This window comes from Megascapheus bottae, chromosome 4, assembly GCF_031878675.1.
Source record: "Megascapheus bottae isolate mThoBot1 chromosome 4, mThoBot2.hap1, whole genome shotgun sequence".
In the NCBI taxonomy this organism is placed as follows: domain Eukaryota; kingdom Metazoa; phylum Chordata; class Mammalia; order Rodentia; family Geomyidae; genus Megascapheus; species Megascapheus bottae.
The window spans coordinates 64589674-64609374 of NC_143512.1; the positions used below are offsets into that span (position 1 = coordinate 64589674).

Here is a 19701-nt window from a genome sequence, read left to right on the forward strand (position 1 = left end):
AGAGACAACAATCTATAATAAACTATGAATTCTTTTTTTTTGGTAAATTTTCTCACGATTTCTATAGCCAATGTCTTTTGAGTGGCTGGGACTATCCATTTATATTCCTCTAAGTTTTGTTTCCAGTTGTTGACACGAAAAGTACATTTCAATATGGATACGTGTGTCCATATATATATATATTATATATATATAATATATATATATACACACACACGCCGCGCGCACACATACGCGCGCACACACACACACACATATAGTTTAAAAAGTGACATGTTCATTTGGTCAGAAATACTACAGATAGGATTGTAGTATACAATCACTGATGGAATAATATTAGGGTTCAAAATCACCTTGAAGTCTTCCAGCAATAGATAGCCTGTTTTCTTACTATATGTAAGTAGTCTAAATTTCAATTTTTGAGCTTCTGTTTTCAACTAATTCAATATAAAAACTATTTTGTTCACAACTTAAGAGCTTCTTTTTTTTGGTGCCAGTTCTGGGAATGAACTTGGATTCTAGGCATTGTTCTTGAGCTTTTTGCTCAAGGCTACTGCTCTGCCACTTGGGTCACATCTCTACTTCTAGCTTTTTTTGGTGGTTAATTGGAGATAAGAGTCTCATGGACCAAGCTACAGTGAGAGGCCTTGAGTTCAAGCCCCAATACCAACCCAAAATAATGAAAAGGGCTAAAAAAAAAAAAGTCAGTACTTTCTGATTTGCAGCAAGTTCCAAATAACTATGATTAAAGTAACTTGCATATTATTAATTTTTCTTCATGTGTATGAATTATATTACAAATTTAAGCTACCATCTGAGAAATGCTTTTGAAAACTCAAAACATATAATTAGTTAATTTGATATGGGGCCCTTATGGGCACTGGTGGTTCATACTTATAATCCTGGCAATTTGATTGGCTGTAATTGAGAGGATCACAGTTTGAGGCCAGCTAAGGTAGAAAAGTCCTCCTTTCTGATGGAAGCTAAATATGATGGCATAGGCTTAGTATCCTAACTACAGAGGGAAGACTAATAGAGGTGGGTCCTGTCAGAAAAAGAAATTATATATAAAAAAATGCCAGCAAAAAAAAAAAAGAGCTAGAGAAGTGGTAGAGTGCCCATAAACATGCACAAAAAATAAAAAATTAAAACACATACATATATTTTATTATATATTATCATAGGTATCTATCAATCAATCCATTTACATATTTAAAATTTAATTATTAAGAACCTCACCACTTTGTACATATCTGTTCTGCATGCTTTTCTCCCTGAAAACATTAGGACTCCTTGCAAGGATGGCCTGCAACAAGACTGGTATATCACCTTCAGGATCATCACTGCCAAGGTTATCTTTCAACTCTCTGTTATTGAAAAAATACATAAAGTTAAAATAGTGACTATATTATTAAGACGACTTATGGAACAAAAATAAATGACATGAGTATGTCCAACAGTATGGATTCTCAAAGGTGATATCCCTGAAGAAAAGGAATTATCAAAAATAACAGATTTTTTAATCTTCCATTTTCTTACATGAGATTACACTGAAAAACATTGTTTTATAAAATAATTTACTTAAAAATGTACAAATTACAGAGATTTACAACAGAACAAAATCTAGAGACATTAGTATGACACTAAATGTAAGGACCTCCAGGATAAGAAAACAAAAGCCATATAACAAGTGACTGTTGTCCTTAATGTACTATGTTATCTCTCATCTCTTTTGTCATCCTTTGGTTACCTCATATTGTTAAAATATTTCACCTTGTTATCTGATATATTTTATATGTGCTTAATTGGTTATTTGAAATTGGATAGGGAAGGGGGGAAATCAAGGTAAGCGGGGGAGGGTGGGAACCAAGACATGAGAAAGGATATTAATGTATGTGAAGTTATGTACCTTCTATCTGGTGAATATAATGTAACCCTTCTATTAACCACAATAAAAATTATTAAAAAATGTACAAATTAGTTTTTAAAATAGAAAATAAGCAGAGTCTATTCTAGACTATTAAAAACAATGGAAGAATAGTGTAATTATGAAAAAAGTTGACATTTAGGCTTTGAACATATTTTCTCTGCCTTCTATCTGAATATGAGTAGGACACAATTCTTGAGAAATGTTCTCCAAATACACTGTTGTCACACTGGTAATAGAGGATGGAGAAGTTATATAATTTTTTTTAATTTCAAAATTATTTCAAATAAGTAATGGGAAAAGAAATAGTTAAATATAAAAGCAATTGCTACTGGCAATGAGTAACCACTTAAACCAGAATTATGCCTATCAAAAACAAGCAGTGTTGTATATTCTGTAAGTTATTGTTTTAGAAACACTCACTGGATAACAATAAAGATTTAAAAGATGGTATAACAAGGAACATTTAATGAACTTTTCTGGGGACATTTTTTTTTGCCAGTCCTGGGGCTTGAACTCAGGACCCTGAGCACTGTCCTTGAGCTTTCTCAAGGCTAGAGCTCTACCACTTGAGCCACAGCACCATTTCCGGCTTTTTTCTATGTATGTGGTACTGAGGAATCGAACCCAGGTCGTTGTGCATGCTAGGCAAGCACTTGACCACTAGGCTAAACTACTGGCCTCTGGGGACATTTCTAACATAGAAACAAGAAATAAAAAATTAAGATACAGACATCTAGAGTGATATAATATACTTTGATTTTAACTAATCATTTCTCAGTTTTTCTCTCAGACTATCCACATGTAAGAGCCTGTGATTTAATTTCAATTTGTTATGCAGTATTAATGTCAAATACATGTTTATAGTTAAAAAAAAATTTCAAAAATGGGGATCATGACATGAGAAAGGATATCAATATTTGTGAAGTAATGTACCTTCTATCTGGTGAATATAATGTAACCCTTTTATTAATTATAATAAAAATATGAAAAAAACATTTCAAAAGTATACACACATAATTTGTTGACTTTTATCTTGAATTATAAAATTATACTATTATGTGACACATAGGTCAAAAGTATTATGACAAAGTAACTATGGTCTACTTATATCTCATTATCATAGCATCACCATATAATGAAAATGTCATTAGCAATTTAAAATGAATACTGATTCTCTTAGTAGGAGAAAAACTTTCTGATTTACTTTAGATATAAAAATGATTATACTTACATGTGATCTGTTGATACCTGGTTGAGGCTATGGACAAGCTGTGAAACCAAAGTGTCATCCCTACAGGCCAAAAGGCAGTTCACCTCTTCTGCTATTCGTGCATTAAAAAGAAGGCTCTTTGTAGTTGTAGCAGGTAAAGGAGATGGAAGAGGCAGCTGGTTCAGGACTATTTGGAATAAAATCAAGATAATGAGAAGATGAATGACTATAAGAAATCTCTTTAGTATTTAACACATTTTGAATTTTAAAATAAATTATACATATCAACGAGACAATTAAAAAGCATTTCTTCTCGCTAATCTGAAATAAATTCTAACAAATATTCTAAAAAATCACTCATACACATTATACCACTAAGAATGAAATTTAGCTTCTTCATATCCATTTCTGAAACTTTTACTAACAAACAATTACTAACCAAAAAGGTATGGCTAAAAATTAACATAAAATGTACAATTTCATTTATTATTGTCAGATAAGTAGTACTCGCTAACATATATGAAGTAACAATATTTGACTTTATATTAGACTGATAGGTAATATACTTTAAACATTTAAAAATATACAAAAATAAGGTGGACACCAGTATCTAATCCTAGGTACTAAGGACTCTGAGATCTGAGGATCTCAGTTTGAAGTCAGCCCAGGCAGAAAAGTCCCTGTGAGGCTTTCACCTACAATAAAAGACTTAAAATGGGAAGTTTCACTGTAGCTCAAGTGGTAGAGCACAAAGAGGTTTAGGGACAGGACCAGCAAAAAAAAAAAAAGAGGGGACGAGGGGGTGGGAAAGAATGAAAAGGGAAGAAAAAGGGGAGGGGAGGGGAGAGAGCAGAGAACAGGGGAGAACAGAGAAGAAAACAGCTCCCATTAGGAGAACATTCATAGTGTTTTGGAAAAAGAATAGAATTTGGGTCTAAGTTAAAATTGCCGGGATAATTGTCTCTCTTCTTAGAATGCTAATATCAAATAAAAATAACCAATGAAAAAGTTTAAATAAAGCTATTTAGTGCCTCTTCACCTAATGGAACTGTCAGATTCACTGTTTTGGGCTTTTTATATGATTATGCTTTTCAATAGATAGTAACAAGTTTTCTATTAATTAAAAACACAAAAATGAAATTACTTAATAGTGCTTACTGGAATGAAAAATTTTAAATATGGATATTAGATATGACTTGAGGAAAAATAAAAAGATCCAGTTTTGTACTATGAAATTGTTTATTTATGGCTTACCACAACAGAGAAATAAAAACTCAAGCTAGTTTCATGCTAGTTTTAAGCTCAAAGATGTAGACAGTTACCTATTCTACTCCAAACCAAATGGAAATTAACAAAAAAGAAAACCTACAGAGATAATATCTGGGAGACAATGATGAACATGGACATTTCTTGAAGTTACTTTGTCAGTTTGTTATGTGGGTAGAGTTTGTACCACTATTCAAAGACAAAGAACAGTTAAAATTGCCTCCACAAAACAAGCAGCTAAAAATGGTGTAACATTAGCTAAATCTCCAAACATCTGCAATGCCATCTAAATTCCTTGAGTAAAGTAAGCTGCCATCTAAAATAAGCATCATTATGAAATTAGGAAAACTGGACTGTTAAATTTTCATATATAAAAGCAGTTTTCTGTTGCATTTCTATAAGTGCTTTAAAAAGTGTCTTATACTGAGCCAGGAGTGTGGCCTAGCATGCACCAAGCCCTGGTTCAGTTCCTCAGTACTATATACACAAAAAAGGCCAGAAGTAGTGCTGTGGTTCAAGTGGTAGAGTGCTAGCCTTGAGAAAGTCCATGGACAGTGCCAAGGTCTTGAGTTCAAGCCCGAGGACTGGCAAGCAAAAAAAAAAAAAAAAAGAAGTTCTTATGTGTAAACTTACCCCTTTTTAGTTTTGGCAATTCTTAAAGCTTTGGGTTTCTTCTCTAATCCTTACCTTGCACTTATTCTTTATTTATCAAGGAGGCCTCTTACCAACATTTGTTACCATTTCTTAATGTGTCTAAAGAAAAAACAAGCTCATTTGCTTAGTAACACCACTGTTGCTATTTTCTACAAGTAGGACAACTAGAAAACTTTAAAACTTTGCTGTTACTTATTACATTAAAGTTTTTGTTGGTTATTTTTTGTGGGTTTTTTTTTTTTAAATCTTGGGGCTTAAAGCCTGGGCCTGGGCACACTGTCCCTTCAGCTCAAGGCTACAACCCTACTCCTTGAATCGTAGTGCCACTTCTGGTTTTCTGGTGATTAATTAGAGATGAGTTTTATAGGCTTTCATTCCCGGGCTTGCTTTGAACTGTGATACTCAGATCTCAGGCATGAGCCACGTGTTGGCAAAGTTTTTATTTTTTAATCTGTAATAATATCTTAAAAAAACAACAACAAATGTTAAGCCAAGCGCTGCAATCCTAGCTACTCAGGAGGCTGAGATCTGAGGATAGGGGTTTAAAACCAGTGTGGGCACAAAAGCCTGGGTGACTCTTATCTCCAATTAATCACCAGAAAACCAGAAGTGATGCTGTGACTCAAAGTGCTAGGTTTGAACTGAAGAGCTCAAGGGCAGTAACGACGCCCGAAGTTCAAAGCCCCATCACCAAAACAAACAAACAGAAAAACCAGGGGTGCCAGTGGCCTGCACAGGTAATTCTAGCTACCCAGGAGGCTGAGATCTGAGGAATGCAGTTCAAAGCCAGGCTGGCAGGAAAATCTGTGAGACTCTTATCTCCAATTAATCACAGAAAGAGTTAGAAGTAGTGCTGTAGCTCAGGTGGCAGAGTGCTAAACTTGAGCAAAATGAACCTAGGGATAGTACGCAGGCCAAAACTTCAAGGGCCAGGACTGGCCAAAAAAATAAAATAAAATAAATGTTAACACACCAGGCATGGTAGCTCACACATACAACCCTAGCTTCTCAGGAGACAGATTTGAGGATCAAGGTTCAAAGCCAGCCCAGGCACAAAAGGACCTGAGAATCTTATCTCCAATAAAACTAGAAAATGGGAAGTGGGCTTGGTTCAGGGACACGCCCAGGCCCAGGGGAAAGGTGGTAGCCTTGAGCTGAGGAGCTCAGGGACAGTGCCCAGGCCCAGGGGTAGGGCAGTAGACTTGAGCTGAAGAACTAAGGGACAGCACCCAGGCTGAGTTCAAATCCCATGACCCACAAAAAAATTAACTAACTAAATAAATTAAGTGAGATAAATTAACCAAACTTACGGTCTGTGAGACTAGCAATCCCCGCAAGAGTAGTTATGGGGACATGGGGCATATCCCCATTCATCCTGAAGTTCTGGAATGGTGTTGCCTATAAAAGTACTCAGTTCAGGTGCCAGCTGTCATTACTTCCCATTTCCCAAACACTGCAACAATAAAAAACAAATAAATTATTTGTAGAATTATGTCAAATATCTTACTATTGGAGAAATGCTTAATCACTTAAAAATAAATTCCTGCTTTTGCTAACACGATATAACTGTGATTACTTATAATTCATTAAGCAATGAAAAATGCTTTGCATACACTAAGTGACTTAGGCCTCATAACAACCCAGATAAGAGAGGCACTATTATTTTTCTGTACTTTACTAATGAAAAATTAATTTAAAAGGAGTTTAAAGTAAATAGTGAAGCTAGAGTAAAAAAAGTAATTTGGCTTCAAAAGTGTTTTATTTAACCACTAGAAAAGGGTACTCAACCTCAATAAGCACTATAATTTCTTTTCAAATTAAAACACATTAAAATTTTTATGCATTGTGTCCTGGTGTCTAGAACTGAAACTCCTTTACACAAATACTTAATCAATTTGTCTAAGTAGCTGTATCTTTTATTACTCTACTACATAAACCACACCCTCCAACTAGACTTATCCTATCAGATTCTCCTGAAGCCACCTTGTAGTTTCCTATCTCCTTGTATCTATCTTTATGATACATTCCCTACTGAGGAAGCCCATCTTGACTTTGTTCTAAATACTTAATTCTCCAATAATGCAGGTCCAGTTCCTACTGAAATTCACCCCAAGAACCTCTTACTCTAATCTGGTCCTCATGTATAATATTTATTGTCCAATTTTACTTTGAAAAAGTATATATTGCTTTGAAACTTGTTTCATTCTTGCATAATTAATCTTAATGTACTTATATTGTCTTCTCAAATATAACTGCATGTTGCTTTAAAAAAATCACTTCAGGGCTGGGAGTTTAACCTAGTGGTAGAGTGCTTGCCTAGTATGCACGAAGACCTGGGTTCGATTCCTCAGTATCACATACATAGAAAAAGCCGGAAGTGGCGCTGTGGGCTCAAGTGGTAGAGCTCTAGCCTTGAGAAAATCCAAGGATAGTGCCCAGGCCCTGAGCTCAAGCCCAGGACTGGCAAAAAAAAAAAAAAATCAAAAACACATCACCAATATGCAATCAGAGAAAGGACAGAAGCATAGCCAGTATTTTTTTGTTTTCTTATAACATGACTTAACATTTAAATACCTAGCATTTATCATAATATAATTCTTTTTTCTAAATATGCATGAGCACATGCACATATACGTATATATACACATACATACATGTAACATGCCCTGCAAAACTGTTCACCAATTTTTCTATATGGCTTACAGAACATTTACCTTTCCATTAACTTGTGGAAGATTTTTTAAACAGGACAACACTTTAATAACACACACATTAACAATGATAAAATACTTGAACAAACACAATTACTTTATAAACTAATAGCTAATTAAAAGAATCGATCAGGGGGGCCGGGAGTTTGGCCTAGTGGTTAAAGTGCTTGCCTAGCATGCATGAAGACCCGGGTTCGATTCCTCAGTACCACATACATAGAAAAAAGCCAGAAGTGGTGCTGAGGCTCAAGTGGTAAAGCTCTAGCCTTGAGAAAGTCCAAGGACAGTGCTCAGGCCCTGAGCTCAAGCCCAGGACTGGCAAAAAAAAAAAAAAAAAAAAAAAGAATCGATCAGGCGGGGCGCAGTGGCTCACATCTGTAATCCTAGCTATGCAGGAGCCTGAGATCTGAGGATCAAGTTCCAAAGCCAGCCAGGGCACAAAAGGACCTGAGACTCTTATCTCCAATTAACCTCTAGAAAATGGGAAGTGGGGTTTGGCTCATGGGTAGGGCAGCAGCCTGGAGTTGAAGAGCTCAGAGACATAGCTCAGGCCAGTTCAAGCTCCATGACCCACAAAAAGAGAAGGGGGGGGGGAGACAGAGACCATCAGCCAAGATAAAGGGCTAAAGTAGCAAAGTAAATTATTTTTTCTAGTTTATTTGCTCACTGTCCTCTACCCACCCCCTTCTTATGATGGTGGTAAACCAAGGGAGGCATATCCCCAGAGAGGCATATCCCCAGCAACTGTCTCCTGTGTCAGTGGCTCTCAATTAGACATTATAATGGCTATGTAGTTACTTTCAAGAGAGCTCCTACATTTCTTCATTTGAAAACGTTAAAGTAGCAGCCCTTTTACTCATATATATTAACCCAGCCTGGAAAATAATTACTTTTTTTAATAACAGAGGTAGTGAATGCAAAGGTAGCTAATACTGACAATTTCCTTTTCTTCCAAACATTTCTACAAATGTATATAACACATATGTATAGTCCAACTGAGTAGAATTAGCATTTACAGAATGAACCCTCAAACAGAATAGTAATGCAATTCCTTCTAAAGATAATGACCTTCTTCGTTTTTTTTTTTTGCTACACAGTAACTTCTCTTTGATTAACTTGATCCTCTAACAATCACAAAACACATTTAATGTAACATTATACATTTAGCATTGACATCAGATACCTTTTAAGAGAACAAAATTAGGGCTGGGAGTTTGGCCTAGTGGTTAAAGTGTTTGCCTAGCATGCACGAAGACCCGGGTTCGATTCCTCGGTACCACATACATAGAAAAAAGCCGGAAAGTGGTGCTGAGGCTCAAGTGGTAGAGCTCTAGCCTTGAGAAAGTCCAAGGACAGTGCTCAGGCCCTGAGCTCAAGCCCAGGCAAAAAAAAAAAAAAAAAAAAGAGAGAACAAAATTAGTTGGATGCTGGTAGTTCATGCCTGTAATTCTAGCTACTCAGGAAGCTGAGATCTAAGGATCACAGTTCAAAGTCATCTTGGGCAGAAGTCCATGAGACTCTTACCTCCAATTAAACCCACCAGAAAATCTGAAGAGGAGCTTTGGCTTAAATGGTAGCACAAAAGCTCAAGAACAGCACACACAGGCCCTAAGTTCAAGCCTCAGGACTGACAAAAAAAAATGAGGTGGGGGAGGGGGGTTGGGGAGAGGAGAGAAAGGAGAGAGGGAGGAAGAGAGGGAGGGAGAGAGGGGGAGAGGAAGGGGAAGAGAGAGAACATTTATCCCTTAGCTTTCCCAAAGAAAAACTCTACCTTTGGAGCCACAGCTCCACTTTCAGCTTTTTGGTGGTTAGGCCGCCTTTGAACAATGATTTTCAGATCTCCTTCTCCAACTGTAAGCCACCATGTTTTTATTTTTTGTAATTCTATGCCAATAAGAAAATTCCAACTTATGCTAGGTAACTAATGGAAAGAAATCATCTATTTGAATTAAAGTGTCACAAAACAATTTACTATATATGACATTGCTGTACACGTAAATTGTCATTTTCAAACATATTAAGTAACAAATACCTGCTTTTTTAAACTTAGTAAGGCTACCTAATTTTATTCTAACCCTCTACATAGACTTAATTAATATGTAAAGTAGATCCAACATCAGGGCTATAGTTTTCAGTAGAAAACTATACCATGTTGCCAGGTGCAGTGGCTCATGCCTGTAATCCTAGCTACTCAGGAGGATGAACCTGATCTAAGGATCCAGGTTCAAAGCCAGCCAAGGCACAAAAGGACCTGAGATTCTTATCTCCAATTAACCTCTAGAAAATGGGAAGTGGTGCTTGGCTCAAGGGTAGGCTGGTAGCCTTGAGCTGAAGAGCTCAGGGACAGCACTTAGGCTGAGTGCAAGCCCCATGACCCACAACAAAACAAAACAAAAAACCCAACTTAATGTAGTATGTTATCTCTCATCTCTTTTGCTGTCCCTTGGTTATCTCATATTGTTACAGTATCTCACTTTGTTATCTGATATATTTGTATTTGATTATTTGAAATTGGATAGGGAAGGGAGGAAAACAAGATGAGGGGTGGGGGGGAGGGAAATGGGGACCAAGACATGAGAAAGGGTATCAATGTATGTGAATTAATGTACCTTCTATCTGGCAAATATAATGTAACCCCCTTCTATTAATTACAATAAAAAAATATATGAAAAACCCCAACTGTACTATATCATTAGTTACTACATATGAAATTAGAAGATCAACAAACTCAACCACAAGACTGCTTTTCTTAGTGATGTAATAAGGTATCTGAATATTTTGAGGTCAATTTAAACCTGGTAGTAAAAGGAAGAGAGGGCACAGATATTTATTTAAAGTGCATTATCTATAAGCAGATGAATACTAACAAAACAATTGTATCTCACTGATCAAGTAGACAAATAAATATTGGAATCCAAGAATTTGAAGAACTGAGTAAAGGACTTAGAATTTAAGCTTCAGCCAAATATTTCTGATGAACAGGAGTAATTTGTGGAGATGTCCCTACCTTGTATTATCAGGTAACAAGAATCCACAAAGAAACAGCATTCCTAAAACTCTAAAGATGAATATACACATTAGAAACTAAATAGGGTATTTCTCTTAGAATTGTATATCTTAAGTCTATCTGATTATGAAAGCATATTGCTTTTCATGACAATCTCATTATCTGAGAAGTATAACCTGATAACTAAATGTTAAAGAACATTTGAATGAATGTCTAAGAACTGTCATCTTAAGGAAATGTATTACAAACTGAATATTGACTGATTGTAGATGAAAGTTAATAGGTTAGGATCAAGGTTCAGAGACATGGAGGGAAAATAATGGCATACAACACATTACCTTTTAAGTCTGGGTAAAATACCTTTCAAATTATGTGTCACCAGGCAAAGTAGTCTGAGAAGTGCTGATTTCCAGAAATGAGAAGAGTAAGGAAAATAGTCCATCACAAAAATGGTGATGAAAATAAAGACAATGCATGTAAACGACTTTGTTTTTTATTGGTACTTGAGTTTAAAACTCACCAGTGCCTTATGGCTCCTACTCTTGAGCCATGAATCCCTTAGCCCTACTGGCTTTCTTGGGTGTTTTTTTTTTTTTGCATATTATACCTGAGCCAGCTTGGACCACAATCCTATTTTTCCCACATAGCTAGGCTGGCAGGCATGCTATTATGCTTTTTTTTTTTTTTTTTTTTTTTTTGCCAGTCCTGGGCTTGAGCTCAGGGCTTGAGCACCGTCCTTGGACTTTCTCAAGGCTAGTGCTCTACCATTTGAGCCACAGCACCACTTCCGGCTTTTTTCTATGTATGTGGTACCGAGGAATCGAACCCGGGTCTTCATTCATAGCAGCACTATTTACCATAGCAAAGATATGGAACCAACCCAGATGTCCCTCAGTTGATGAGTGGATCAACAAGATGTGGTATTTGTACACAATGGAATTCTATGCTGCTGTCAGAAAGAATGACATCGCCCCATTTGTTAGGAAATGGAAAGACTTAGAAAAAATCATATTAAGTGAAGTAAGCCAGACTCAAAGGAAGATAGACTCAATGGTTTCCCTCATTTGTCATAATCAGTAGAAACCTTGGTCTCTCCTAGCAGAGATTTGCAATAGAGCAAAGCCTAGATACATAAGGCCATATAGTATGATGCTAAATGAAAGGACCTCTAGGATATAGAAACAAAAGCCATATAACGAATGACTGTTGTCCTTAATGTACTATATTATCTCTCATCTCTTTTGCTTTCCCTTGATTATCTCATATTGTTACAGTATCTTACTTTGTTATTTGATATATTGGAATTATTTGTATTTGGTTATTTGAAATTGGATAGGGAAGGGAGGAAAACAAGATGAGGGATGGGGGTGGGGGGGAGGGAAATGGGGACCAAGACATGAGAAAGGGTATCAAAGTATGTGAATTAATGTACCTTCTATCTGGCAAATATAATGTAACCCTTCTATTAATTACAATAAAAAATATATGAAAAAAAACAAATTCTGGTCTCAGACCACTCTCCATGTCCAAAAAAAAGAAAAGAAAAGAAAGGGCATTCTTAATTTCTACTTGAACAATATCTATTGCAAATAGATATAGGTACTGGGAATCAGTACACTCAGTACATGTTCCATCATAATCTTAAAAGTCACATAGTTAAATGTTTATGTCTACCAGTCTATAATTATCTAAATAAGGTTGTAGAAACAGTCAATATAAAGAACAAAAAATTCAAGCCCCATGACCAACAAAAAAAAAGAAAGAAAGAAGGAAAGAAAAAGAAAAAGAAACAAAAGTTGTTATAGAACTAGAGTAAACAAAATATATTAACTGTCGGGTTGGTGGGTCACACCTGTAATCTTAGCTACTCAGGAGGCTGAGATCTGAGCATCACGTTTCAAAGCCAGTCAGGACACAAAAGTCCTTGAGTTTCTTATCTCCAATTAACCACCAGAAGTGGCTCCTTGGCATGGCTCAAAGTCATAGGTGTTAGGTTTGAGTTGAAGAGTTTAGGGATGTTGTGGAAGCCCAGAATTCAAGCCTCACAACCAATATAAAATGTTTATATATTAGATATATATATATGTATTTATATACATAAAGAAATCATTAATAAACTAATTTTAAGAACAGGCTGAAATTTAATTAAAAGAACGTTTGATTATGGGATATTATATAGTATAGTAAATTCCCAATTTAGCACATAGTAAAAAGCCTGAAGGAAACTTATTTCTAAGCTTGCCATGAAAAATTTTTAGTTTGTTATGTTTCTCTTCAAATTTATAATTCCTTCATGAAAATAATATAATGAGTGCAAATAAAATCATACCAGTAGAAATTATAATAAATATTCAAATCAAGGTGGATTCAGAATATCTGACAGCAGATAAACCTTTTGGGAAGGCCACATTCTATCTTATAACAAAGCCAATGAAGTATGAAGAATTTTGTGTCAATTTCACTTTTAAAAAAACGTATCTTGAAGAGTTAATCACACAGTTTAAAAACTTAGATACACAGATGTTGCCTCAACTATTGCATTTTTGTAGTAAAATCTGGTAAAAAAAAAAAAAGGATGACTAATATCTATTAAACATGTATCATGTAATAAAAAGGCTTGCAAAGCATGTTAACATATTTCACTTTATCTTCATGTGGTACTCAAATATCAATCCAGTTCTATTTCATGAGATCTGATGTACCGGAAGATAATAATTTGCCTTGGGCTATACAGCAAGAATCAAATCTAGGCTATCACATTTATGAATATTTTACTTAACTAAAATATACAACATTATTATTAATTTAATAATATTTTACACAATAAATTTAATATTATTTAACATAATAAAATGTTATAGCCACGAAAGATTACTATGAAGGCTGTGGCTGTGACTGAGGTAATAGAGTACTCACCTAGCAACCAAGAGGCTTTGAGTTCAAACTCTAGTACTAGCAACAAAACAAAAACTATGTATCAATCATCAGTCATAGTGTATAATCTATATAGTCATACTACATAGCCAAAAAATATACCAGATCTAGATTGAAAAGAAAGACATAAAAGTAGAAGAGGTATTATTTGAAAAGAGGAAAGGGACTAGAGAGAATTACATAATGGGAAGAGGGATAAACAGAATTTAAAAATTATATGTATGTGTGAACATAGTCATAATGAAACCTACTATTTCACGCAACTAATATACATTTTTTGGGGGGGGGCCAGGCCTGGGGTTTGTTCAAGGCTAGAGCTCTACCACTTGAGCCACAGTACCACTTCTGTCTTTTTCTATATGTATGTGGTACCAAGGCATCAAACCATGGACTTTGTGCATGCTAGGTAAGCACTCTACCACTAGGCTAACCTCCCCACCCCTAAAAGTACTTTTTCAAATAAGAAATTATGTTGTATAGGTCTGAATCCAAGCTCTTCCACTGACTATACCCATGGGCAAATTACCTATAATCTATCTGTTTCCTCATCTCTTTAAAAAGGACGCATGTAATTTTAATAGTCTGAAATTTTACTTCTAAGCAGAAACGTATCAATACACACAAAATACTTATAAATGTGACCAACTATTTATTATATATTTTTCTGCATCTTGCTACTATGCAACCTCAGAAAGTTTTCATTTTATTACATATCTGGAGCATTTCTTTTATAATGTTATTGGAATGCCATGTTTCAATGAATGTTGTTCAGTAACAATACCATATGACCCATAATGTAAAGTGACCTTACTTTATAAGCACATTTAATATATGGTTCATATTTCTTGTTTTTTCTTTCTCCCTCTTTTCTTCCCTTCTTTCTCATTTTTCTCTTTTTTGAGACGGGGTCTTACTCTGTAGACTATGTTGACCTCTACTTGACTGGTATTACTGGTGTGTATGACTGCTCAGCTTCATAGTATACATTCTTCTTGATCTGTATGTATTGTAGGTAGTAGCCAAATTGCATTTTGGAGAGAATCAGATTTTGATAAAAAGATTATATAATTTTTAGGTTATGTTCCTTTATTTCCTTAAAAGGTACAATGCCTTTTGAGACAGGGTCTCACAATGGAACTCTGGCTGGCCCAGAAACTAGTCCAGGCTAGTCCCAAACTGGTGATCCTCTTGTCTTAGTCTCTAAAATCTGTGGATTACCATTAGGTGTCAGTCACTAGTGACATTGTAATAAATAAACCTTAACAAAACACAAATCCCTTATTTCCTAATTTTTGAATATACCAAACACGAGCTAAATATAAATATAGGATAAATGTAAGGAATCAACTTGGTAACTATTCCCACAATCATATATATGTCATAGTAGCTGACATATATTTAATGTACCTTAGTTATTTAGTAACAGAAATTCTTTTGAAATCCATGTTGTTCTTTTGAAAAAAAAATCTGCTTCACCTTTTCTTTCATATAATGAAACCTTTACATTTTCCCCTCTTTGGTAGTATAGGGGTGTTAAAACTCAGTGGTTCATACTTAGTAGGTAGTTTGTTCTATTAACTGAGGTATACTTCCAGCCTTTTTAACTTTGGGGTTGCTTTTCCAAAAGGACCTCATGTTTAGGCTGAAAACTTCCACCTTCACAGCAGAAATCAAGGCCTAAGTTATCATATCCAGCTTACTTATTGAGATGGACTCTCCCTGATTCTTTGTTGAAGTTGGCCTCAGCCACAATTCTCTTGAATAACTGGGATTACAGGTATGAACCAGCATATCTATTCTGCATTTTTCTCTTACTAAGTAAAACACTTAGTAGATAAGAAAGTTCAAAAATGCTCTATATATTAGGTTAGATCAATAGTTCAACCAAACCCGTAAGTATTCCTTCACAATATACTATACTTCTGTAATAGTCAAGACTTTAAATGATATATTAAATAATATTTATTTTGTCACTGTATCACGGACACAGGCAAAGGACCATAGTTAAGAAGATAGAACTAGCCTCTGTTCTTCAAAATTTGAGTTTGGCTATAAGAATATCAGGGAATACATCTTCCAGAGGGAGAAATGAGAAACAAAATGAAAACACTATGAGTCTTATTCATCTATACATACATACATAGATTGCTGCTGTCTCTATACATAGATTTCTATAGAAAATCTAAGTGATTATCTATGAAACTTGTATTATACAGCTACTATATGAAGGCACTGTGTCAGGTGATAAGGAATAGAATATGCAGGACATATTCCTAAACACTTTAATTAGAGAATATGGTGAGAATAGTGAGTCTAGGAGACAATGTTTTATATTATGCTGATTCTCCTCCATATCTTTGATATAAACAAACTTAAGCTTTCAATTAAGATGAATGTAATAATGATAAAGTAAGGTGATTTTTGAAAGATAATGGAGACAAAGTTCTGTGAAAATACTGTAGTACTGACATGTAATGATGTAATCAAGTTGGAAATACAGAAGCTAACAAAGCTGGGGGGTTAGCTCAATGGTACAGCACTTGCATCACATGTACAAGGCTGTAGGTTCAATCCCGTGCAGTTTAAAAACAAATAATAATAATAATAATAATGAAATGGTACAGTTGCTCATGGCTATAGTCCTAGCCATCTAGGAGGCGGAAACAAGAAAGACTGCAAATAATGGTCAATGGAAAAAAAGTTCATGAGACCCCATCTCAACCAACAAAAGGCTGAGCACAGTGGCACATACCTGCCATCCTAGTTGAGGAAGGAAGTGTAGAAAACGGGATCTCTTGCCAGCATTGCCTTGGCAAGAAATTTAGAATAAATATAGAATAAGCAAAGTAGTAAAATTTGGGAATATGGTTCATGTGGTAGAGCACCTGCTAGTAAACATGGAGCCCTGAGTTCAAACTCCAGTAGCACATACTAAACATGTGCACACGCGCGTGCACACACACACACACACACACATACAATACATAGCAAGGCGTTAATAGCTAAATAATATAGGCTGAACATTACGAGTCAAAAAATCTAAAACCTAAACTGGTCCAAAAGTGAACTTTTTTCAGCATTGGCAGGACACCACCAGGCAGGGGGGAAATTCTGTACTTGAGTTTATGTGCATACTTGGTCACGTTACACACACACACACACACACACACACACTTAACTAGGCACCAGTAATCCTAGTAAAATGTAATCCTAGGAGGCAGAGATCTGAGGATTGTACTTCAGAGAGAGGTTGGACAAGAAAGATTTTAAGACTCTTGTTTGCAATAAACTACTTTAAAAAAAGAAAAAAGCTAGCTAGAAACAGCTGTGTCTTAAATGGTATAGTGTTAAACCTTAACCAAATTAGGGATGGTGATAAGTCCTGAGTCCAACGCCTAGGACCAAAACACAGATACACACCGACAGTCAGACAGATGAATAAAATAAAAATTATTATATAAAATTACCTTCCTACTATATGTATAAATAAAGCAAATGGAATTCATCATTAGACTTTGGACTTATCTCCGAAGTCTTTTACTATATACAAATATTCCAAAATATAAAAAATAAAATTGCAAAGAATTCTTCACTTTTTATCTGTCATTGTATCTTTTCTTAGTTATAATTATATTATCAGAAGATTATCTCAGTTTCATAAGTGTAAATGCTAAGTTCAGAACCTAAATACTCTGGCTAAAGAAACAATTTGTAGCAGAGCTGGGATTTGAACTCAGGTTGTCATTTTTTTCTTTGCAAGAGGGTGTTAATAGGTAACTGGCTGGCCAAAGTCTCACTATTTTTTTTCAGTCAGGGTCTCATTATGTAACGCAGGTTGCCCTCAAACTTTCAATCCTCCCACTAGGATTGAAAAATGCTAGGATTACATAAACTGTTTGAACTCAGGTGCTGCTAAACAAATTTTATTCTCAGACAGAGCTAATGAACATAAAACCAAGATATATCCACATTGTTATGATAGAAAGACAAGCCAATAACAACTTCAGAAAATAGTAAAAGTTCTTCAGAGAAGCTAAGGATTTACTTAATGTCAAAGAACTAGTAATTTGCACAGACCAAGGCTAGAATTCAAATGTTTGGACCTCTAGTTCAGTATTTTTTACATTATGTGGTTATTTTGTTATTATTTAAAGACCAGATTTCTTATGTAAAATACTGAGTTGTTTAACATATTTCCTCCTTGCTAATTTTTTTTAATGGCAAGGGTTTAAAATTACAGTATTTTTACCTTTACAATTTATATTGCATTTAATATTGTAAGCTGATTAGAATCTCTTTGGGAAATACAGTATATGTAAATCATCAAAAGCTACAAAAATCTAATAAGTAAATGAAATTGTGCTACCTACTATTTTATAGTTATTCCCTAGAGAGTTGCACTTTTCTGGTAGGATACTTTCTTTCTTGCTTGCTTGCTCTACCACTTCAGCCACAGCACCACTTGTGGCTTTTTTCTACATACGTGGTACGGAGGAATCAAATTTGGGTCTTCATGCATGCTAGGCAAGCACTCTACCATTAGAGTAAACTCTCGGCCTCCGGTAGGATACTTTATTCAAGCTACCTTCAGAGTCCATTTTCCTACCTACTCAAGAACCGATTTTGTTTTCATATTCTAAGACATTTATGAAAGGATTATCTGTAAATCCTAGCTTAAAGAAAGCCATTCCAAATCAGTTACGTGGTAAACCTTCTTCTTCTTCTTCTTCTTTTTTTTTTTTTCGCCAGTCCTGGTGCTTGAACTCAGGGCACTGTCCTTTGGCACTTTTAAAAGCTCAAGGTTAGCATTATGCCACCTGAGCCACAGTGCCACATTCAGCTTTCTGTGTACGTGTTTACCAAGGAATCAAACCCAGGGCTTCGTGCATGTTAGGCAAGCACTCTACCACTAGCCTACACTCCTGGACCTTTTTTTGGGGGTCGGGGCTTGAACTCTGGGCCTGGGCACTGTCCCTGAGCCCTTGAGCTCAAGGCAAGTGCTCTACCACTTGAGTCACAGAGACACTTCTGGTTTTTGAATAGAGATAAGAGTCTCGTGGAGATTTTTCTGCCCCTTTATCCTCAGATCTCATCCTCCGAGTAGCTAGGATTACAAGCATGAGACACCAGTGTCCAGCAAAGTTCTCACTTTCTTCAAAACATCTTTCCTTTTCTAAAATTTCAACTTACCTTCACTAAATAAAAAAAAAGAAAAAAGAAAAAAACTGTAAAACTTTCAGGAGACTGGCATTTTTAGAACCTTGTGATCCCTTTGGCCATATTATAGGATATATTTACATTACTAAGTATTACTAAATAAGAAAAACAATCATAATAGATAAACCAAGCAGAGATTTGCTTTTATAAAAAGCTATTTATAAAACATGTATTTTGGCTGAAAAACAAAACCGTACTGTTTTATTTTATTTTTCTTTTATGGGCTGTAACAAGACTATTTAAGTCTGGGCAGGGAGTTTGGCCTAGTGGTAGAGTGCTTGTCTAGCATGCACGAAGACCCAGGTTCGATTCCTGGGTACCACATACATAGAAAAAATTGAAAGTGGTGCTGTGGCTCAAGTGGTAGAGCTCTAGCCTTGAGAAAAGTCCAAGGACAGTATCCAGGCCCTGAGTTCAAGTCCCACGATTAGCAAAAAACAACAAAAAAAAGCAAAAAAAAAAAACCCAAAAACCCTAGAACAATAAGTCTCACACATCTCCCTAAAGAGTGGTTGCACAATGTTTAATTATACTAATACATGGAAAGGTACAAACTGTATCAGGATAAAATAATTCTGAACCCCAGATTCATTTTTATAAAAATTTCTGTACAGATAAAAGCATAGTCACAAAAGTAAAGACACAGCCAACTAATTGGGAAAAGATATTTACCAATAATACATCTGACAAATGTTTAATATCCAGTATCTACAGGGAACTTAAGAAACTAATCCCCACCAAACCCAGCAAACCATTCACTATATGGGCAAGG

The 19701-nt window shown here is 35.4% G+C and overlaps 1 protein-coding gene across 7 annotated transcripts in view; it reads right to left on the reverse strand.

Annotated features, from left to right (window-relative positions):
- Window positions 1–19701, reverse strand: part of Nipbl (NIPBL cohesin loading factor) — a 184863-nt gene that overhangs the window by 97421 nt on the left and 67741 nt on the right. For all 7 annotated transcript variants that reach the window (XM_090332033.1, XM_090332036.1, XM_090332034.1 and 4 more), the window contains 3 exons: window positions 6371–6513; window positions 3162–3327; window positions 1240–1367 (listed from right to left, as the gene is read on the reverse strand). In XM_090332033.1, the coding sequence (XP_090188159.1) occupies window positions 1240–1367; window positions 3162–3327; window positions 6371–6434 (358 nt within the window). In that variant the 5' untranslated portion in view covers window positions 6435–6513. The remainder of the gene's footprint in view (window positions 1–1239; window positions 1368–3161; window positions 3328–6370; window positions 6514–19701) is intronic.